The sequence below is a fragment of the Emys orbicularis genome, chromosome 1 (genome assembly GCF_028017835.1).
Source record: "Emys orbicularis isolate rEmyOrb1 chromosome 1, rEmyOrb1.hap1, whole genome shotgun sequence".
Classification (NCBI taxonomy): domain Eukaryota; kingdom Metazoa; phylum Chordata; order Testudines; family Emydidae; genus Emys; species Emys orbicularis.
The window spans coordinates 267,684,105-267,701,601 of NC_088683.1; the positions used below are offsets into that span (position 1 = coordinate 267,684,105).

A 17,497-nucleotide genomic window follows, 5' to 3' on the forward strand; every position below is an offset into this window, starting at 1 on the left:
AGATGAAACCAACAAAGGAGGCGGCAGCAGCGGCTGTAATAGTCAAGGTGAGAGACAACCAAGTATGGACAAGGGTTTGAACTGTAGAAATGGATGAATTTTAGAGCTGCTGTAAAGGAGTACACAGCCACATTACAGCTGTATTCAGAGTTCTGCACTGATTTCCCATCTGCTTCAAGGTGCGACGCAAGGTTTTCAGTTTGATTTAAGATTTGGGATGTGGATACTTTAGAGATGGCCTCTCTTCCTATGTACCTTTCCCGATTGCAATGGTAGAGATCACTAGAGACAGTTCAGCTCATAGCCCCTTGATATACACACTATTGAGATGTGGAAGCAGAGTGTTTTCACAGAAAGGTTCCTGACTGTCTACTTCACTCCCTCTAGTAGTCCACCAGAACCCAAGTCTACTGACCTTCATGGCATATTGTTCAAGGTTAAGCTTTCTGGTCAAAGATTTGTCTGCCTATAGATGATCCCTTGGAAGATTCTCTTTATGATGGGCTAGTGAAATTGAGAAGTTAAGCTATTTGTGCTGTCTGTTGTGACCGTTTTAATTTGGTGTCTTGTTTTATGTCACATACCCAGACACTATGGCAATGGGAGCAAAAAATTCATTAAAGAAGTGTACAGGAATCACTTCACCCACACTTGAAATACAGCCACAGCACCTGTTAACAGTGCACAGCAGCACCACAACTGTTTAGGACAGGAAGTGTAGAATACCAAATACAGCTGAAACCGCGGTGGGAATTTATGTAGACAGAAGGTAATTACACAAAGTGGAATTTGGCCAAGACACTGAGAATGCAAAGTGCTATGGGGCTTGTGCAAATTGCCATGGGAACATTAATGACTGTAAGCGAGCCGGCTCTTCATTTACAGTCCCTCAAAAAGATGGCCCATTCAATAGCACACTATCCCTTTGCTATCTTGAGTTACAGCAAGCTGCACAGTGCTCCCTAACTTGATGGCATCTCCTGTGCCACAGCACCCACTAGTAACAGTGTTATAAAAAACAGGATGAGACATCTCTTAAATCTTGGATGAATGGATGAATTTTTCATTCCCTATTGTGATTTGCTTTAGACTTATAAGAGCTCCTTTATTTTAGGTCAGTATTATGACAATGGAAGTAAGCCAATGTAACCTTCATTTTTTTAATTAGCATTTAACAAGAAGTGTGTCTTGTTCTTAGAAATATTTTCCCTCCATAAGGAAGAATAACCTTGAACAGAAGACAAAACTAAGCTAAGAGGAAAGGAAAATCAAATTAAAACTAAATATACTTATTTTATTTTAAATGCCTTTAAAACACACTGAATAAAAAGTTATTTCATTGCCCAGAAGCAAATACTGTATCATATCCTTATTTATAATCAAGCCCAAAGAGAATCTCTTTTCTCACACATGCTACCAACTATACCATGTGGTCATGTAAATTCATTGTCTATCCAGAGGGGGAATAAAAATACAACTAAAAAGCTGGAACAAGACAGATGGCCAGTTTCACTAATCTGACCTTATTTCTTCCAGACTAAATCTAGTGAACTGTTACTACAATGATCCACTATTCCTATAATTCTTAGACTTGAATATTTAGGTTAGAAATGCAAGCAAATCTGAATTACAAATTCCCACTTCTAGTACATCAATGCTTTGTCATAAATTATATTCCTAGACTCCAAGGGTGAAGCAGTTCTTAAATCATAAAAATCGTAAGAGAAAGCTTTAAATTCATAAAACATTCAAACTTTGCCTCTGCAGAAAAGTGCATTTGGAACTTTTCATTAAGTGTACTTACACCTGACAAATGCAAAGAATTCTTTCTGTAGCTGCCCCCATGATATCAGAAGACAAGATGGAGCACAAGCTTCATCTCTTGCTAATTAAACGAATCAATTAACAGACTATTGTTGCAACTGTGTAACTGCTGTTCTACAATGGCAATAACAACCCCACGGGGAGGTCTTTTACTACATTAAAATGCTGTCCTCCACAACTCTATTTGATATTATTAGAAACAGTTATTTGCGTCTTGCTGTCATATTAGTAGCAAAGGCAAATTATGGAAATATGCAGACCAGAATGGTCCCAGTATGAGATCAGGTTTGGTTTTCAGCCTCCAAGGGAACAATTGCTGAAATTCCAAAGTTCCCTAAAGTTCTTTAATGGAACTGATAAATCTATCAGCACAGCATCCATTTAGATGCTAGGTAAGGGTCACATATTTGCATACTTTCCTGCTAAGCTGATACAATTCAACTAGATATATTATCATATTAAGTTTACCCTCCTGAGTTAAACCGATGGAGTTCAAAATTGTTTTCGATGGTTGTCATTAATCGCTGTTACATCTTAAATGCTCACTTTGAAATCTAATTGTGCTGCTGTACCAAGGGTCATATTAATAGCATTCTTAATGTTAAATCTTGGTAAAACATGTTTATTTTACAGATATTATCACTGAAGCTTAGAAGACTAATGAGAAACAAAGTATATTTATTATCAATAAAAACTTAATTTAAAATGTACATTCTGAGACTTAAATTAGCTTTACTAACTTCATCATGCCTTTGTTTCATTAAGATCCCTAGTTAAGCTTCTCAGCCATATAAATTAATATCTCCTAAACAGCTCTTGGGTAAATGCCAAAACTGCAGCCATCAAAAAGCTGTTTAAAAAACGCAGGCTACACATATGTTTGTTTTTTTGGCAGCAGGAATCTTCCTCAGAAAAGAAAGGCTCAACATTCACCATGATGTAATCATCTTAAGATGGCAGTATTCAATCACTACTTGTAGGTCTTAATCCACCCACAGGAAAATAATTGAACTACCTTTGGTAACCTGTTAACCTATTCTTCAAGCAGCCACCAAGTCCAAACCCTTGTCCTTGCCACAGAAAGTATCAACAAGCTGAATAAGAGGCAGTCTAAATTTTTCAAGCAAAATACAGAGGAAGTTGCAAAGTCCTGTTCATTTTTCTGGAAGGCAAATGGTATCATTTGAGATATTCAAGTACTACAGTGCAATCCACCCTACAAATGCCATCATTGCATATTCTCATTGGAAATGTTAAGCTTTCATTTAAAAACATTGGCCAAGATTTAAATAATTGGGTTCTACTTAGGTTCTTAAGCCCTTATTTAGGTACCTAAGCAAGTGGCCTGATTTTCAAAGAGCACTGGGCACCCAGCAGCTCCACACAACTGAAACCAATGGGAGCTAATCAGTGCTCAGCACTTTTAAAAGTCAGGCCACTTATTCAGTAGCCTAAATAAGACTTTAGGTACCTAACTGCAGTAAACCCATTTATTAAAATCTTGGCCTAAAATTTTATTTATTTATTTATTTAGGCCACTACAGAAAATAGTCATCCCAATCCAAAGAGACGTACTGCTTTGCATGGGTAACCTAACTTTTCAGGAGTCAACTGCAACAAACAACCTGGGAACTTGCCCATCTTTGAAGGCATGAACTTCAAAGACTAACTGGGACTATTTAAATGTTACAGCTGATAAACAGAAATAATTTCTTGTGGATTTTTTTTTGGTTTGTTTTTTTAAAACAAAGACAACTAAATGCACACACACACAAAAAAGACTATTTTTTATTTACTTTTTTATTTGAGATTCCAGCTGGGATTTTTAAAAGTGTCTAAGTGGCTTAGAAACAAAGTCCAATTGACATTCAGGGAGACTTGTATTCTGAAATTACTTAAGCACATTTAGAAATCCCAACTCCAACGTATATCTTAATATGTTATTACACTTTAAAACTACTCAACGTGACTGAAAGGGAAATCTCTATGTGGAGATCACTCCCTGCCCTCGGCAGCATCCAGGGTCATTTTGTGGAGAGACAGTAGGCCAGAGGATGCTCACCATCATATTCAAAAGGAATGCACAAAAAAATAACGTTTCCTGAGGCAATTGTTAACTTTCCCCTGGAGTCCCTTCTGCACTGTGTAACTCCCCTGCCAGAAGTCACACTGGAGCAATGCTGCCAGGTGATCTGGAGCCAGGGTAAAGAAAAAGGGTGATTCCCATGATTGCTATGACTTCAGAGAAATTCAATTCAGATTAGCAAGGATCCCGAGTGATCTTCAGACTCTAGAGACCATACCCACTGCTTACTCTGGAAGAGCAAACTTTGACTCTTGATGGGGGCAAAACTCAATGAGAGGTACTTTGTGAAAACAAACAAACAAAAAAAGAACTGTGGAAAACCAGAGTAGAATTTGCAAGATTAAAATGTGAGATATTTTTTTCCTTGCTATTAATACTGTCTCCACATCCCATTAGATATAATATCTGTAGCTTTTACAGGTTTCAAAATCGCTTTTGAAAGTCCACACCGGCCTTCATATCTAAAGTTTCAGTAGTGCTATATATTGAAAAACAAGCATGTTCAGAATTGGACTTATCTGTAATGGTGAAAGAAGCAGGTTATTAAACATTTGCCATTGCAACCTGAGTCTCAGTGTCATACAGTGGAAGCTTCACATTCTCTACCGCTATTTAATTGGACCATGCAAGGATGCAAGAAGGAGAAGACAAAGGAAAGAAACTGATTACACATTGCTTGAAAATTCTAAAGTCAACAATTTATAGGCATTGGCAATGGTACAGGAAGGGTGTCTGAGAAGTGAGCACATATTAATGCAAGTCCATTACCAGGAAAAACAAACTGAAGAGAATGTTCTTGTATTCCTAGCTGTAATCTATAACTAGTTCACAAAGGTCCACAAAATGGACCTTTGTATAGGTCCACAAAATGACAACGTATTCAATAAACCTGGTAACAGGATGTGATGGCTTGGTGAATTTGTCTATGTAAAATTTATGAATTCTGATAGAGTTACACACAGAGTTCGTAAAATCAAACCAGCAATGTGTATTGAAGCAGCTATTTGCTAGCAAAGATTGATCAGGTATATTACAAACCCTGTCTGGAAGTCAGTACAAGACAATCGAAAAATTGCTAACATTGAACAACTCAGCCCTGATAGAACAATCGGGATGTTAAAGGAAGCTGGTTCTCCCAGATTGCCTGCAGGGGATAGGGTTGGAGCAATGGAAACTCCCTAGCAGAAAAGAAGGAACAGAGAAAAAGGTGTTAGGAGCTGCTGTTAAAAACAGACATGTGGGGAAACCTTGTTACCCCTGGTTCTGAACAATCTCAGGGGAGCTTGTTGCAGGGGAGACAGAGAGACCCTGAGGCTGAAAAGGAGGGAGGGATGGTACAGGAAGGGGTACTGGGACCCCTAAAAGGACAGCCAACCCCCAAAGGTGGTGAGACACCGGAGAAGGGATTTGTGTGCCAGTTGTGTTCTTTTTCCACAGATCTGTAGATTTCGCTCTTGTGCTTTCTGTATGAGCAAAAGTACCTGTGTTTAAAAATTCCTCTACAGAGTCTCTGTGTTACTTGTTTACCCTGTCCCATCGTCCCAGAAGAAAGAAACAGTAAACCAGAGGGTCAACAGCTTTGGTGGAACTCTGGGAAAGTGCACCAGCTGCCGGGGAGGCTTGGGAGAACCAGCAATAATTTCAGGGCCTGGGCAACTGGATTGCCTCTGCCAAGAAGGGTATCAGACACAGTGTCTGCACCTGGAGTATGTGCCTAGAGGTCAAGAGACAGAGAGATGATGCCTAAACTCTGCCCAGCCCCAAGAGCATGTGGGATACAAGGTTTGGATCCAGAAGGACTCACCAGGGTTGTAACATAGGATATCAAAAGTTATGTGAGGTAATAATCTTTGCCATGATTTTCAATAAGAACAACGTAAAGCTAGGCACCTATATCTATATTTATGTCCCTGCCTGATTTCAAAAGTACTCAGAAGCCAACAGCTCTGACTCAGGTCAGCAGAAGATAATGGGTGCTCAACACTTTTTGATTTCAGGCACATGCCTAAATAAGGGGTTAGGAGCCTAACTTTAGATCTCCTATTTTTGAAAATCTTCAACTTATTGGATAAAGAGTAGAAACAATGTCTTGTGAGACAATTGAGAAAGAGTTGTCTCCTGGTTTCCTTGTACTCCCTCCATCTGTCTGTATCCATCTATTGTTTCTTGTTTTATACTTATATTTTAAGCTTTTCAGGCCTTTTTCATTCTGTGTTTGTACAGCACCTAGCACAATGGGGCCCTGGTCCATGACCAGGGCTCCTCAGTGTTCCTGTTATGCTACTCCTGCTAGTAACAACAGCAACGCATAAACTGTCTAATGCCACTATGAACTAACAGAAGAGAGAATCCCAAATAGCAAAGAATTTCTAGTCGTGTCCAGCAACAGGAAACATTACTAAAGACCCACGTAGAACCTCTGAATTATGTCAACACTGTGGAATTTAAACTCATGATCCCTACTTTATTTGGAAACAGTAGCATGGCTTTTTCCATTTTCATTTTAAAACAGCAGAAACAAATACCTTTGCTACTACTTAACAGAAAATCTTCAGAAGTTTACTATACATTATGCTTTAATATTCATATTAAAGCTTTTTATTTAAATGCAAGTCTTTCTGTTGAAGTGTACATTCCCCTGTCCGTTAACTAACTACATGGGATGCCAATGAGGTTTCTAATAGAGAAGCATTCTCTGCTTCTCTTCAGTGTCTGTCAGCTGGCTCAATCAAGTTGAGACTCATCTCTTATCAAAAACCAGTAGAAAAACTGCTTTTGATGTCTAATGTCAGGAAATCAAGTGAATTATTTTATCTGAGGCCCTCATGACTAGCTGGATGACTGTGCTCCCAATCAGCTGGTTCTAAAAACATGTGCTGATGAAAAGGTATATGGGGCATGTGCTAAGTAGCACCACGCTGCTTGTCAGCATTGAAACTCATGATGAATTTGCATACGTATGAAACTGAGAATGCTTGAAGCTAGTTTTTCTTCTCTCAACAGAAAATATTAAAATCAAATATAAATTGTTTTTCTAACCAATTTCTACAGTGATGTATAGCATATGCAAGCAGAATATTGAGAAATCTAAATATCATATCACAAAATATTTCTTTCAAGCATTTAGTGTTATGAGGGGAAAAACCCCACTGCCAACCTTATAATGCATTGATTAGCCTTCTGTCTGTTAGTAACGGGCATGGTAGTGCATACATACTGGAGTTCCCAAAAAGAGGTTCTAAGAGTGGAGAAAGGGGTCCTCTTTTCTGGCTTTGGAGTTATATTTTTATTAGTTATTATTATTGATATGACAGCAATGCCCCAAAAGCACTAATCCATATCAGCCCTTCCCCCTGTGCTAGATGCTGCATCAATACACAGGAAGATGCTGTTCTTAGCCCAAAGCTTGTAATCTGAAGAGAAACTCAGATACATGGTAGAGGAAAGGGATGAAATATAGCTCAGAGTGACAGCTGAGAAACATCATGGCAGTTCTGATTTTTTTAATCTCTCCCCCTCTATTGAGTAGTAGGTTGGGGTGCAGGAGAGGCAGGAGGGGATTAGTTAATAAGAGCAAAGGAGTGGGGAAGGAAGGTGATAAGGAGAGCAGAATGGAGAGGAGCATAGACACCAGGGAGAGTGAGACAAGCAATGGGGAGGACTTTGAGGGAGAAGGGAAGTCAATCTGAAAAGGAGAGAACATCCAGAATTCTCTTACCTAACCCTGCATCCCTTCAACTTTTACCTACTGTACCTCAGGGATGCTAACCTCTTCTGTTGCAAGGAATTATCAATTCTGCTTCCAAATACTGAAAAGATCTTACACATAGCTAAGAAAGCAGACTTAGGAAAAGATTTGTCTCCATTACCATTTTTCTAATCTACTGATTAAAATTCTCTCTTTAGGTTCAACCAACAAGAAACATGTTAAGACTAGTCTGTATTACGTCATCTACATTAAGTGCCTGATAGTGCACACTAAATGCTCTTCTTCTCTTCTCCCCCTCTCCAAAAACATATTCTGGTATTTTTTCCCCTTTTTCATTAAATAATTATTAGTTTTCTGAATAGATGCAGATTTGATAAAGCAGTGTGAGATAATCAATATTAGTTTTAGTTAAGATGGTAATAATCAGCACTAGACAATTAAACGACTGTAATATCCTTTTGTTTTACTCTCAATGTCTTAAAGCTAAAAGCGTATCAAGACTGTAAGCTTTCTAGGGTACAAACTGCCTTTTTATTGTGTGTTTGTACAGCCCATAGCACAATGAGGTACTGTTGTAACACTGGGGTTCCTGGAATTACCGCAATACAAATTAATAATAATAGTAATTAATAATAAAAACACATACTTGCATCCCACTTAAAAAAAAAAAAGAATGTCACTAGTCATAGAATTGACCAATACCTTCCGAAGTTTGGTGATGCTCAGAAATAGGGTTTTGATTAAAGCCCATTTTGACTTTGTACTATTAACTGATCAAGATGTGTTAGTATTCTTATGCAACAGTCTCAATCATTATTTTTTCCTGCTGTGAGACTATCAGACCAGCCATGTAGCAACATCCTTTCCTGCAAAGCAAGTGACCAGTGTAGGGTGACCAGACAGCAAATGTGAAAAATTGGGACGGGGTGGGGGGTAATAGGAGCCTATACAAGAAAAAGACCCCAAAATCAGGACTGTCCCTATAAAATCGGGACATCTGGTCACCCTAGACCAGTGCCAAAGCCCAACATCATGAATAGGACAGTGTTCACTGATTGTTAAGCACCAATAATGTGGTTGGTAATGAATGAGACCTAAGTAAACGCACAATCCTTGAGCAGAAGTTATTACAGCAGTTTACCTTTTTTTTAATCTGTTCAAAGCTTTAAGTTTAGAATTAACTTGGAAAAATACAATTAGAGCACTTTAAGTATCACTTTAACCACGTGACTGACAGAATTAAGATACCATTTCAATAAGAATTAAGATACCATTTTGATATAGAGTATGTAGACTTAGAAGCATCTATCACTTAACACACAATTTTGTTTTTCCATCTTACACATGAGTACCCAAGATACACGAAAGAGGCAAAAGATCTGTCCGATTGCTTAGTTCTCCCATGGTAGAGACTGGTCATGATTCTTAGTCTATTATTCTGCAGGCCAGCAAGAACTGAGGGAGAGCTGTGGAAACAGCTCTCAGCTCCTCAGGGTAGAGTGAGACAATGATGATGGAGGCAGTGCTTTGAATCGCCCATTAAAAGAGCTATTCTCATCTAGTCCTCCTTAGCTGGGAGGATGGCTACTACAATGCCTTGAGGATGAGGAGTATAGAGTGAAAGAAATTGGCCCTGGGCTCGGACGAAGATGTACAGAACACCAATGGATGAGCAGGGCGGGGGAGGAGAGAAATCAGATGAAATGGACTGAAATCTGAATATATTCTAATAGATTACAAGCTTAAAATCTCCTATTTCTTACAAGTGTACCTTCAATTATACCTTACCCTTTTAGGGGCCAAAAAGTTATAGGCTCATATCAAGTGAAATGTGGAATGTAAACATTTTGTAGCATTCACTGAAGGATCGCTCTGCTTCCATCCAGTTTGAAATACCTGGAATGGGAGTTTTATGTACCCTATACTTTGAAGCAAGCACACGCTAAAACAGATACCGACAAAATTCATGAACACAGGCGTGTGTGTGCAGTCATTATCAACTGCCTATTTTTTTGTTAAGTTATATGTCAATACAAGCATAATGTAGTATAGTAGATCTTGAATACTTACCACTGTGCCCAGAAACTGAATGCTTATGTTTCCAGCTGCATCTCGAGAGAGGCACTGAAAGAAACAGATGTAAAAATTAATTAGAAGCTTTCTCAGTAAGTTGAAGCAGTGCTATTTTCTTCTTGTAAGGTCTGCAGGAAATAACCAAAATGCCTGTAGACATATTACATATGCACAAAATAAGCATAATGTAAAAATGTATTTAAGAGCTTCAGTGCTAAGAAGCTGATTCATACTTAAGCTCAAATTCTAGTTTTTGCTTTAACAGATTCTAACAAATTTACTTTGAAGAGTACTGAAAACAAATGCATCTACGTACAATGAAGAATGTGTGTGTTTTCAGGGAGATGGATGTTATGATATATAAGAACAGTACAACAGTGGAACAGACTACATAGGGAGGTTGTGGAAGCTCCTTCACTGGAAGTTTTCAAAAGGAGGCTGGATAGCCATCTGTCTTAGACAGTTTAGACAGAACAAATCCTGTATCTTGGCAGGGGGTTAGACTAGATGACCCTCGTGGTCCTTTCTAGCCCTATGGTTCTATGACTTACTAGGACTTTTCCACCTCTAAGGTGGTGATTCTCTGGCACATGTATATCTGTATTATCACTTCATGTACTCCATATTACCTCAACTCTATAAATGTTAAGCATGTCACTCATTCTAAAGAGACATTTTCATCTCCTCTTTGTGACAGGGTGCTGTAAATGCATGCACACAATGCTCCTCCTTTGAAAACAGAAAAAATAATAATTTTGTGAAACACTTGGTTATCTATCTGGCTTGGGGCTGTTGGCTCAAGTCTCTGACCAATCGTAGAGCATACTGTCATTAAGCCACTAGGCAGTGCAAAAGGAAGCACATTATTGGTTATACATGATATTACCTATAACCTAAACACAGGAAATATACAAGAAGTTACTGCTCCTTTTGAGTCTTTTCCTCCTTCAGTTCAAAAGCTGTTCACAGCACACACATTTCACAGAGAAATTCTACATTAATCCAAACTGTTAGATTTTATACTATATTTGTAAAGCATTTTCATGGGAAGAAGCGTTTTGACTTAACATTTCAAATTTACTTGTAAAATAAGTGAATATGTACTCCTCTGTCTGACTTACAGAAGATAATATTTAATGCAATTAGCTGGACTATTTAATATAAATTACATTGTCAGAATACTAATTCTCTGATTTGCTCTGTCATATCTCTATTTTCTCTCACAGCTGTCAAATTACTGTATGCATAGGCCCTCACACAACATATGTGGTTAAGAGCTTTGCTGAATGAAGACAAAAGTCAAAAAGTGTAAATACATAGTATAGCTCTAAATTTAAAGAGATATAAATATCTATACAATATGCCCTGTGTGTCGATATGTATGGAAGCATATACAATATATTACAAGGATAGGTATAAAATGCAAACTACCTTTAGTACTTTCACATTTTAAAGACAGTTACAATGAAGTGACAAAATGCTACACAATAGTAGTACTAAGTTGAATGCTGTCCCTTTTCTGACAATGTGGCATGTTTTGCAGCTATATTTTATATATAGAAGCAATAGCTTTCCTACCACAGCCTAAACTTGCATTTTTTTTTTTTTTTTTTAACTAACAGGTCATATACTGACACTGCAATCTGTACAATCATATGAAAACAAAGAAGGATGTGCCAAGGCCTGACATATTTCAACAATAATGATTAATGGAATGGAAAATATGGGAAATAAAATTTCATACAAAACCTGACGTTTACTTTTATAAAGGAAACAGGAATATACACTTTTCCCACAGTCTAGGATAAACACAATCAGGTTTTGGAAACTGCAAAGAAGAACAAAGTACCGACAGTCTACAATGAATGAACTGTATGCCAAAACAAACAAGTACTGACCACTTGATAAGCTGTCAGAAAATGGCAAGTTGAAAAAAAAAAAAAAAAAAACCTAAGGGACTTAATTTCTTTTTTTCCTGGAATGCCCTCGCCCTCATTAGAGTGCTGTCACTTACTGTGTTGCCCTTTTATCCCCTTGAAGAGGCCATTAACAATAATTTCATAGCCTGATAAAATTTCCATTTTTTTGGCTAATCTCCCCATCACTCTCATTTCATAGAGGAATACAAAGCCAAACAAAAAAATTGTTTCTCTTTTTCCTTTAAACACTTTCAAAGCAATAGCTTAGTATCGTGAATGGACTTGTGGGTTTTAATAGCTATGGATCAGATCCTGGAAACCTCTCCTCATGCAGGTAGTCTTTACTCATATGAGCAGTCCTTTTGTTTCCAATGAGACTACTCACATGTAAGATCTCCTTGCATGCTTGGAGATTTGCAAAATCAGATCCAAAGAATGCAAGGACTTCACCACACTTTCGAGTAACTAAAATGCCTGCTCATGTGATAACTGTTGAGTCATCTAGAAAATAAATTCAGAAACATGTAGATTAGAATCTACAACCTAAAACCAAATACATATTTATACCCAAAGGTTGACTTCCATAACCACAGTATCAGGGATAAGAAGATAAATACCCTCTTCCTTAGCCTGCCATTGTTGAAAGGGCATAGGCATCGCAGTACAATAAGTCCCCACGGCACCTGCTTACACTGTATCCAATATGCAGTACAGCATTCAGTCTTCAATGGTATCAAGAGTTCACTGTAAGCACTAAAATCCATCCCTCAAATTAACAGAGTGAGGAGAAAAAAGTCGGGGTGGGGGAAGGAGAAGAAAATTAAAAAACACAGAGGGGGGAAAAGAAATTTTCCTTCTGGGCATATTAAAAAAAAAAAAAAAAAAAAAAAAAAAAGTGGATCGACTCTCCAAATCAACCATATGTTACCAAGACCAAAAAGAAAACTGCCAGGCTTTTGAACAGCATATTACAAAAGAAGTCAGCACATTATCATAATTAATGTTTCAAATTACAGTTGTAAATAAATCTCAGCTGTTAAATGTGATTAGATTTTTTTTAAAGCATACTGAAAGGAGTTATTTCTGTTCTACTGGTGGGCTTGTTACTGAGATCTGTAAATGCAATTGATGTTTTCAGGAAAATGAAAGAAGATGGTTAACGGTTTCTCTTATTTTCTACCTTTTTAGAAAAAATATATCAGTCTCCACCTATTCTAATTTGTATATTTACATGAACTATGCATTCTAATACATGGTTTCATATTATGTTTGATAACAGGAAAGTAATCAAATGCAAGTAACCAGAAAGAACAGCTAATACCATGCAACATGTAAAAACCCTTTTTAAAGTAATTTGCAAAACATTTACTTAGAGGTCTGAAGCAGAAAATAATTAATGCAAAGCATATTTCTACCGTTTTCACAAAGCCTAAATAATATATTTTCTCCTGTGAAAATAGTAACATTATGTTATGTGTGTAAATCATAGGATTTTAAAAAATAATTTATATTCTTTTTGATTAAATTAATACAGGTTGAGAGATTCTAAGTTAACAAAATCCCATTTAAAACTATAATTTTTTTTCATGCGAACTCAGGTGGCAGACAGCTAAACTAAAACTTGTAGAAAATATGATTTAACTTTAAAAAACATTTCAATTCTAAAAGCTATCAAATTCCCATACAATGATTAATATTGTATACATGTGGTTTTGTGCATATTATGCTGTATGTATATATTTATATTTACACATAAATATAACATGTACATTCAGGATATAATCTGTGTAAACAAAGTATATAACTAGGAAGTGTAAATCCATGTGCATATATCTACATATGGGTGCAATCACACATATCTGCATGATTATATGCAATAATGCAATAATTTCACAAGGAATCAATTCAATCTGGTGTTTCCCACTAAATTACAAGAGGTTTGTGTGACACTACTCCAAATTCTTCTGCTTTGCCATAGAAAATTAGTTCCACTTAGTTGGGTATCAATGAGCTATTCAGTGTATGATGTAGTAGGGTTACAATCAGCTTAGTACTCAAGCCTGCAATGGATAAGTACCTTTAGATAAAAATGAAATTGAGAAACAAGCTATAAAAGAGGGGTGAGGAAAGGAAAACTCCCCCCAAAATACAAAGTATGAGAGAGAGAGGCAGACACACCACACCAATACAGACAGGATTAGAACGGAAGAAGATCTCAAGGTATTTGCCAGAAGTGTTCAGATACTCTTGGATCTGCAGATTACCTGCTGTGAGCAGGTGGAGAGAAGAAATGACTGCAAACAAAGAAACTGAAACAGACCAATAGCAGTTGCTTTGCTTACAAATGAACAACTAATGTGTCGAGTCAAAAAGAATATTCACTAACAAGAAAAAAAGATATTAAAGCCTAGCAAACAAATATCTTGTGATACTGAAAACTACTTCATTTACTCAAGGTAAGATGGAGAGTACTTGGGTTTATATATATCTATATATCAATGCTTGGCACCAAGGCAAAAACAGTGGGGTAAAATGTATTAAAATATACAGAATAAAACACACAAAAAGTACCTAAAAATAATTACAGTAATATCACAGCCCATGTGACTACTCTGAACACATTTTAAATACCGCAGCTAAATTTTTTAAAAAGCGGCCATTACTTTAGAGTGGATCGATGGGTTTCCAACTTGACACACTAAGGAGCTGATTTTCAGAGATGCCAAAGCACCTGTAGCTCTTGTAGGCTTCAACTGGAGTTGCGGGTACTAACACCTTTTGAAAATCAGTTCCCAGGTTTATCATGTTGGGAACCCAAACACCGATTCACCCAAAATTAGTAGACACTTTAGATAATTTAACCTATGAAAATATGGGCTATACCTACATGTGATTTATTTCTAAAATAGAGGAATGAAAAAAATCAGTATTTTAAAATTTGCAAAATTTCCCCAAATTTCTTCCTTCCCAGTTTTCCTCCCCACCTGGACACCCTGAAGACAACCCCCAAGATCCACATGGACCTCAGAGATCTGCTGGAGGCAACAAGAGTCTGTGAAGAAGCCCCTTGACTCCACACATGCCTTTCCTACCTCTGTTCCCTTGCAGAAGACTTGCATTAAGGAACTTTCCCTAACTGGAGGAGCTGTTAAGAGTTCCACAGTGCAGAGGAGGAAATTGCATAAATTACTGCAGATTAGAGCCACAGTAACTTATTCAGCAAGTTGTGTGTGCTTGGGGAATCTGGATCCCAGGAAGTGGACCACCCAGCCCTGCCTCCTGACACTTCAGAGGCCCATGTGGTTGAGTCGAAATGTTGATTAAAACGAACAGCCAACTGATTGACTACACTTCAATTATGTGGTTCATAATTAAAAATGTTCAACAGCCTAGCCAAAGTTTAGCCAGATTTATTGTCTAAAGACAAAACAGTACAATAACCAAAGGCGATACACATACCCGTATTCCGGGAAGCAATTCTTATCTTACACAGAACGTTCGCTTTGAAGATACACCCCAAAACTACCTCTTTATATCATGACTGTTTACAAGTTAAAAAGCACTTTCTCCATCACCTAAGATCTTACTAATTGGTTCCTTAACTTGTTGTTCTGTACCTTTCCTTATCTCTGTTTTGGATATCACATTCCAAACCGGTCAGGCATAGTGGTATATCCCAACCTGTACTAGGATATACCATTCATGTATCTTCCTATTTGCTAATGCCAAAGCTGACTTCAGCTTTGGGAAATATTGTAGGTACACCTGTAGCTGAGGTAGATGTATTCGTTCCTTGTAGATGCAGTCTTCCAGGTAACCTACTGGATGGACAGTAGCCAACTTATCAAATATTGCAGTGTCAGGATCTAATATCAGTAAAAACACTGTAAAAGAAATCTACACAGAACCCAACGCTGAGAACAACTGTTTGGAACAACATGTGCCTCGATTAGGATGCGATGTCACTGACCCCAAATTATGAACTGTACTAAGTGGAATTTGCGTACACCATTTAATTCATTGCCAATTTACAATAGCCTCTGTTATGCACTGGGGACAATACCATTTAGCCAATTATTCGTAATATTAGGTAAATTTCCCCTTTTCTATAGTCCCTAATGAACTGGTTATGGTAGTTAACATAATGCCCATAAATAGTGCACATAATTAATTAGTCAATTTTTACTTGTTTGGTTAAACAGTTTAGCAATGTCTTCTTAATTAGCTATTGGGTCTTGTGCATGTTCCTGATAAAATGTTGTTAGCCCTCCTCATGACCTTTTCAGTTTTGTTTTCTCTAAATCATGCTATTATGTTAAATCCCAATAGAATAGTTAAAGAGACAAGATGGGTGAGATACTATCTTTTACTGGACCAACTTCTGTCAGTGAGAGAGAAGCTTTCAAGCTTCCCCAGAGCTCTTCTACACCTCACCCACCTTGTCTCTAATATCCTGGGACCAACACTGCCTAATAGAATAGTTGGTTAACAAGTTTTGGAAACCCTACCACAAATTTTCATATGCTGGGATGCCTTGTATTTTTAAACTGTCATGCAGTGCAGACAATACACCACTATGCAATCCTACACCTCATGATCATCATCATCACGGCCCCAGTTGGGGCTGAACACAAACCCTCTTAAATGATTCTCTCTCCATCTTAGCTGTCCCCTTTCTTTCTCCCACATTACCATACTGCATTTTACTTTATAGTGGTATCTTTATTTCTGCTCTCTGTTCAAAAGAACCCATTCTCACACTGGAGGATGTATGTGTCAGGGGAGAAGTTCTCTTATGATTATGATGCCCATCAACTAGTTGAATGTAATGCTGGAGTATACATATTCTTTTGGTGTTTGAGTGTGAACTTTTTCCTTACAACCATTCATACAAAGTATTCTGAGTCACTAGGATTTGTAACTCCTCTGGAGAAAATTATGATGCTATGGTATTGTGATAGCTAATACTTTTAAATTAACCTTTTGGATAGTAAAGGCTTTTGTCAGCCCCATTAAGTTGAAGAAGCTGAGAGCTAAATTGAAAAAGGTGACTGCAGATGTGAACTTATTGCAGGAGACGTAGCTCATTAAAAAGGCAAACCAACTCCATAGGGACTGGGTGAGCAGAGTAATTAACTCTTCCTTCTAGGAAGAGAGGAATGGCCATTCCTTTTCCTAACATATTAAGAGTACAGGATGTTTGGTGTCCTTCATTCCTTCTTGGTCAAGATGGTCATTTATAGGCAACAGTGATTTATAATCTTATGGTCTTTAGTAATTTGGATTCCCCAGCTCCCTCCCTACCACACAATCCATCCATATCATCAACATGGAAGCTGAGTCAGCCATAAGATAGAGTGATTGCAAACTAGCTGCTGACCCATTATTAGATCAGTCATGACCTCTGGAGACCTCTCTGCCATTGCTAAGGTAGCCTTACGGCTAGAGACCTCTGACATGGTGATGTCAGATATCCGGTACTTTTTCAGTCTCTGTATCAGAGATTACATGTTTGTCTTTCTTGCTGACCATATGCATATCCAAGACTAACTTTTTAAAAAGTAACTTTAGCAACTCTGGTAGACTCCATGAGAAATGTCAGCACAGCTATAATAGCAGAATCTGATTATGCTCCCATTTTACCGGATGCCACAGTGATGAGCACCATCACAAGAAAAGAGATTAATCCAAGCCAATATTTAATATTTGGTTATTAAATGACTTCCCTTTCCCCTTTGTTCTTAGAAACAAAGGAAGTCTCAGTCCCTTCTCAGACCACCCACTTGCAAACGATGAGATAGCATCAATTTTATTGCATGGGGGGAAAAAAATTTCACCAGCTCAGAGGAACCAATTATCTAACAAACTGAAGCAGATAATTCAGGT

At 37.6% G+C, this 17,497-nt stretch overlaps 1 protein-coding gene across 5 annotated transcripts in view; it reads right to left on the bottom strand.

Moving 5' to 3' along the window:
- PCCA (propionyl-CoA carboxylase subunit alpha) overlaps positions 1 to 17,497 on the bottom strand; it is a 421,040-nt gene that overhangs the window by 61,737 nt on the left and 341,806 nt on the right. For 4 of the 5 annotated variants that reach the window (XM_065409497.1, XM_065409531.1, XM_065409521.1 and 1 more), the window contains one exon: positions 9,690 to 9,743. The exons of the other annotated variant lie outside the window; for it this stretch is intronic. In XM_065409497.1, the coding sequence (XP_065265569.1) occupies positions 9,690 to 9,743 (54 nt within the window). The remainder of the gene's footprint in view (positions 1 to 9,689; positions 9,744 to 17,497) is intronic. 5 annotated transcript variants of the gene reach the window in all.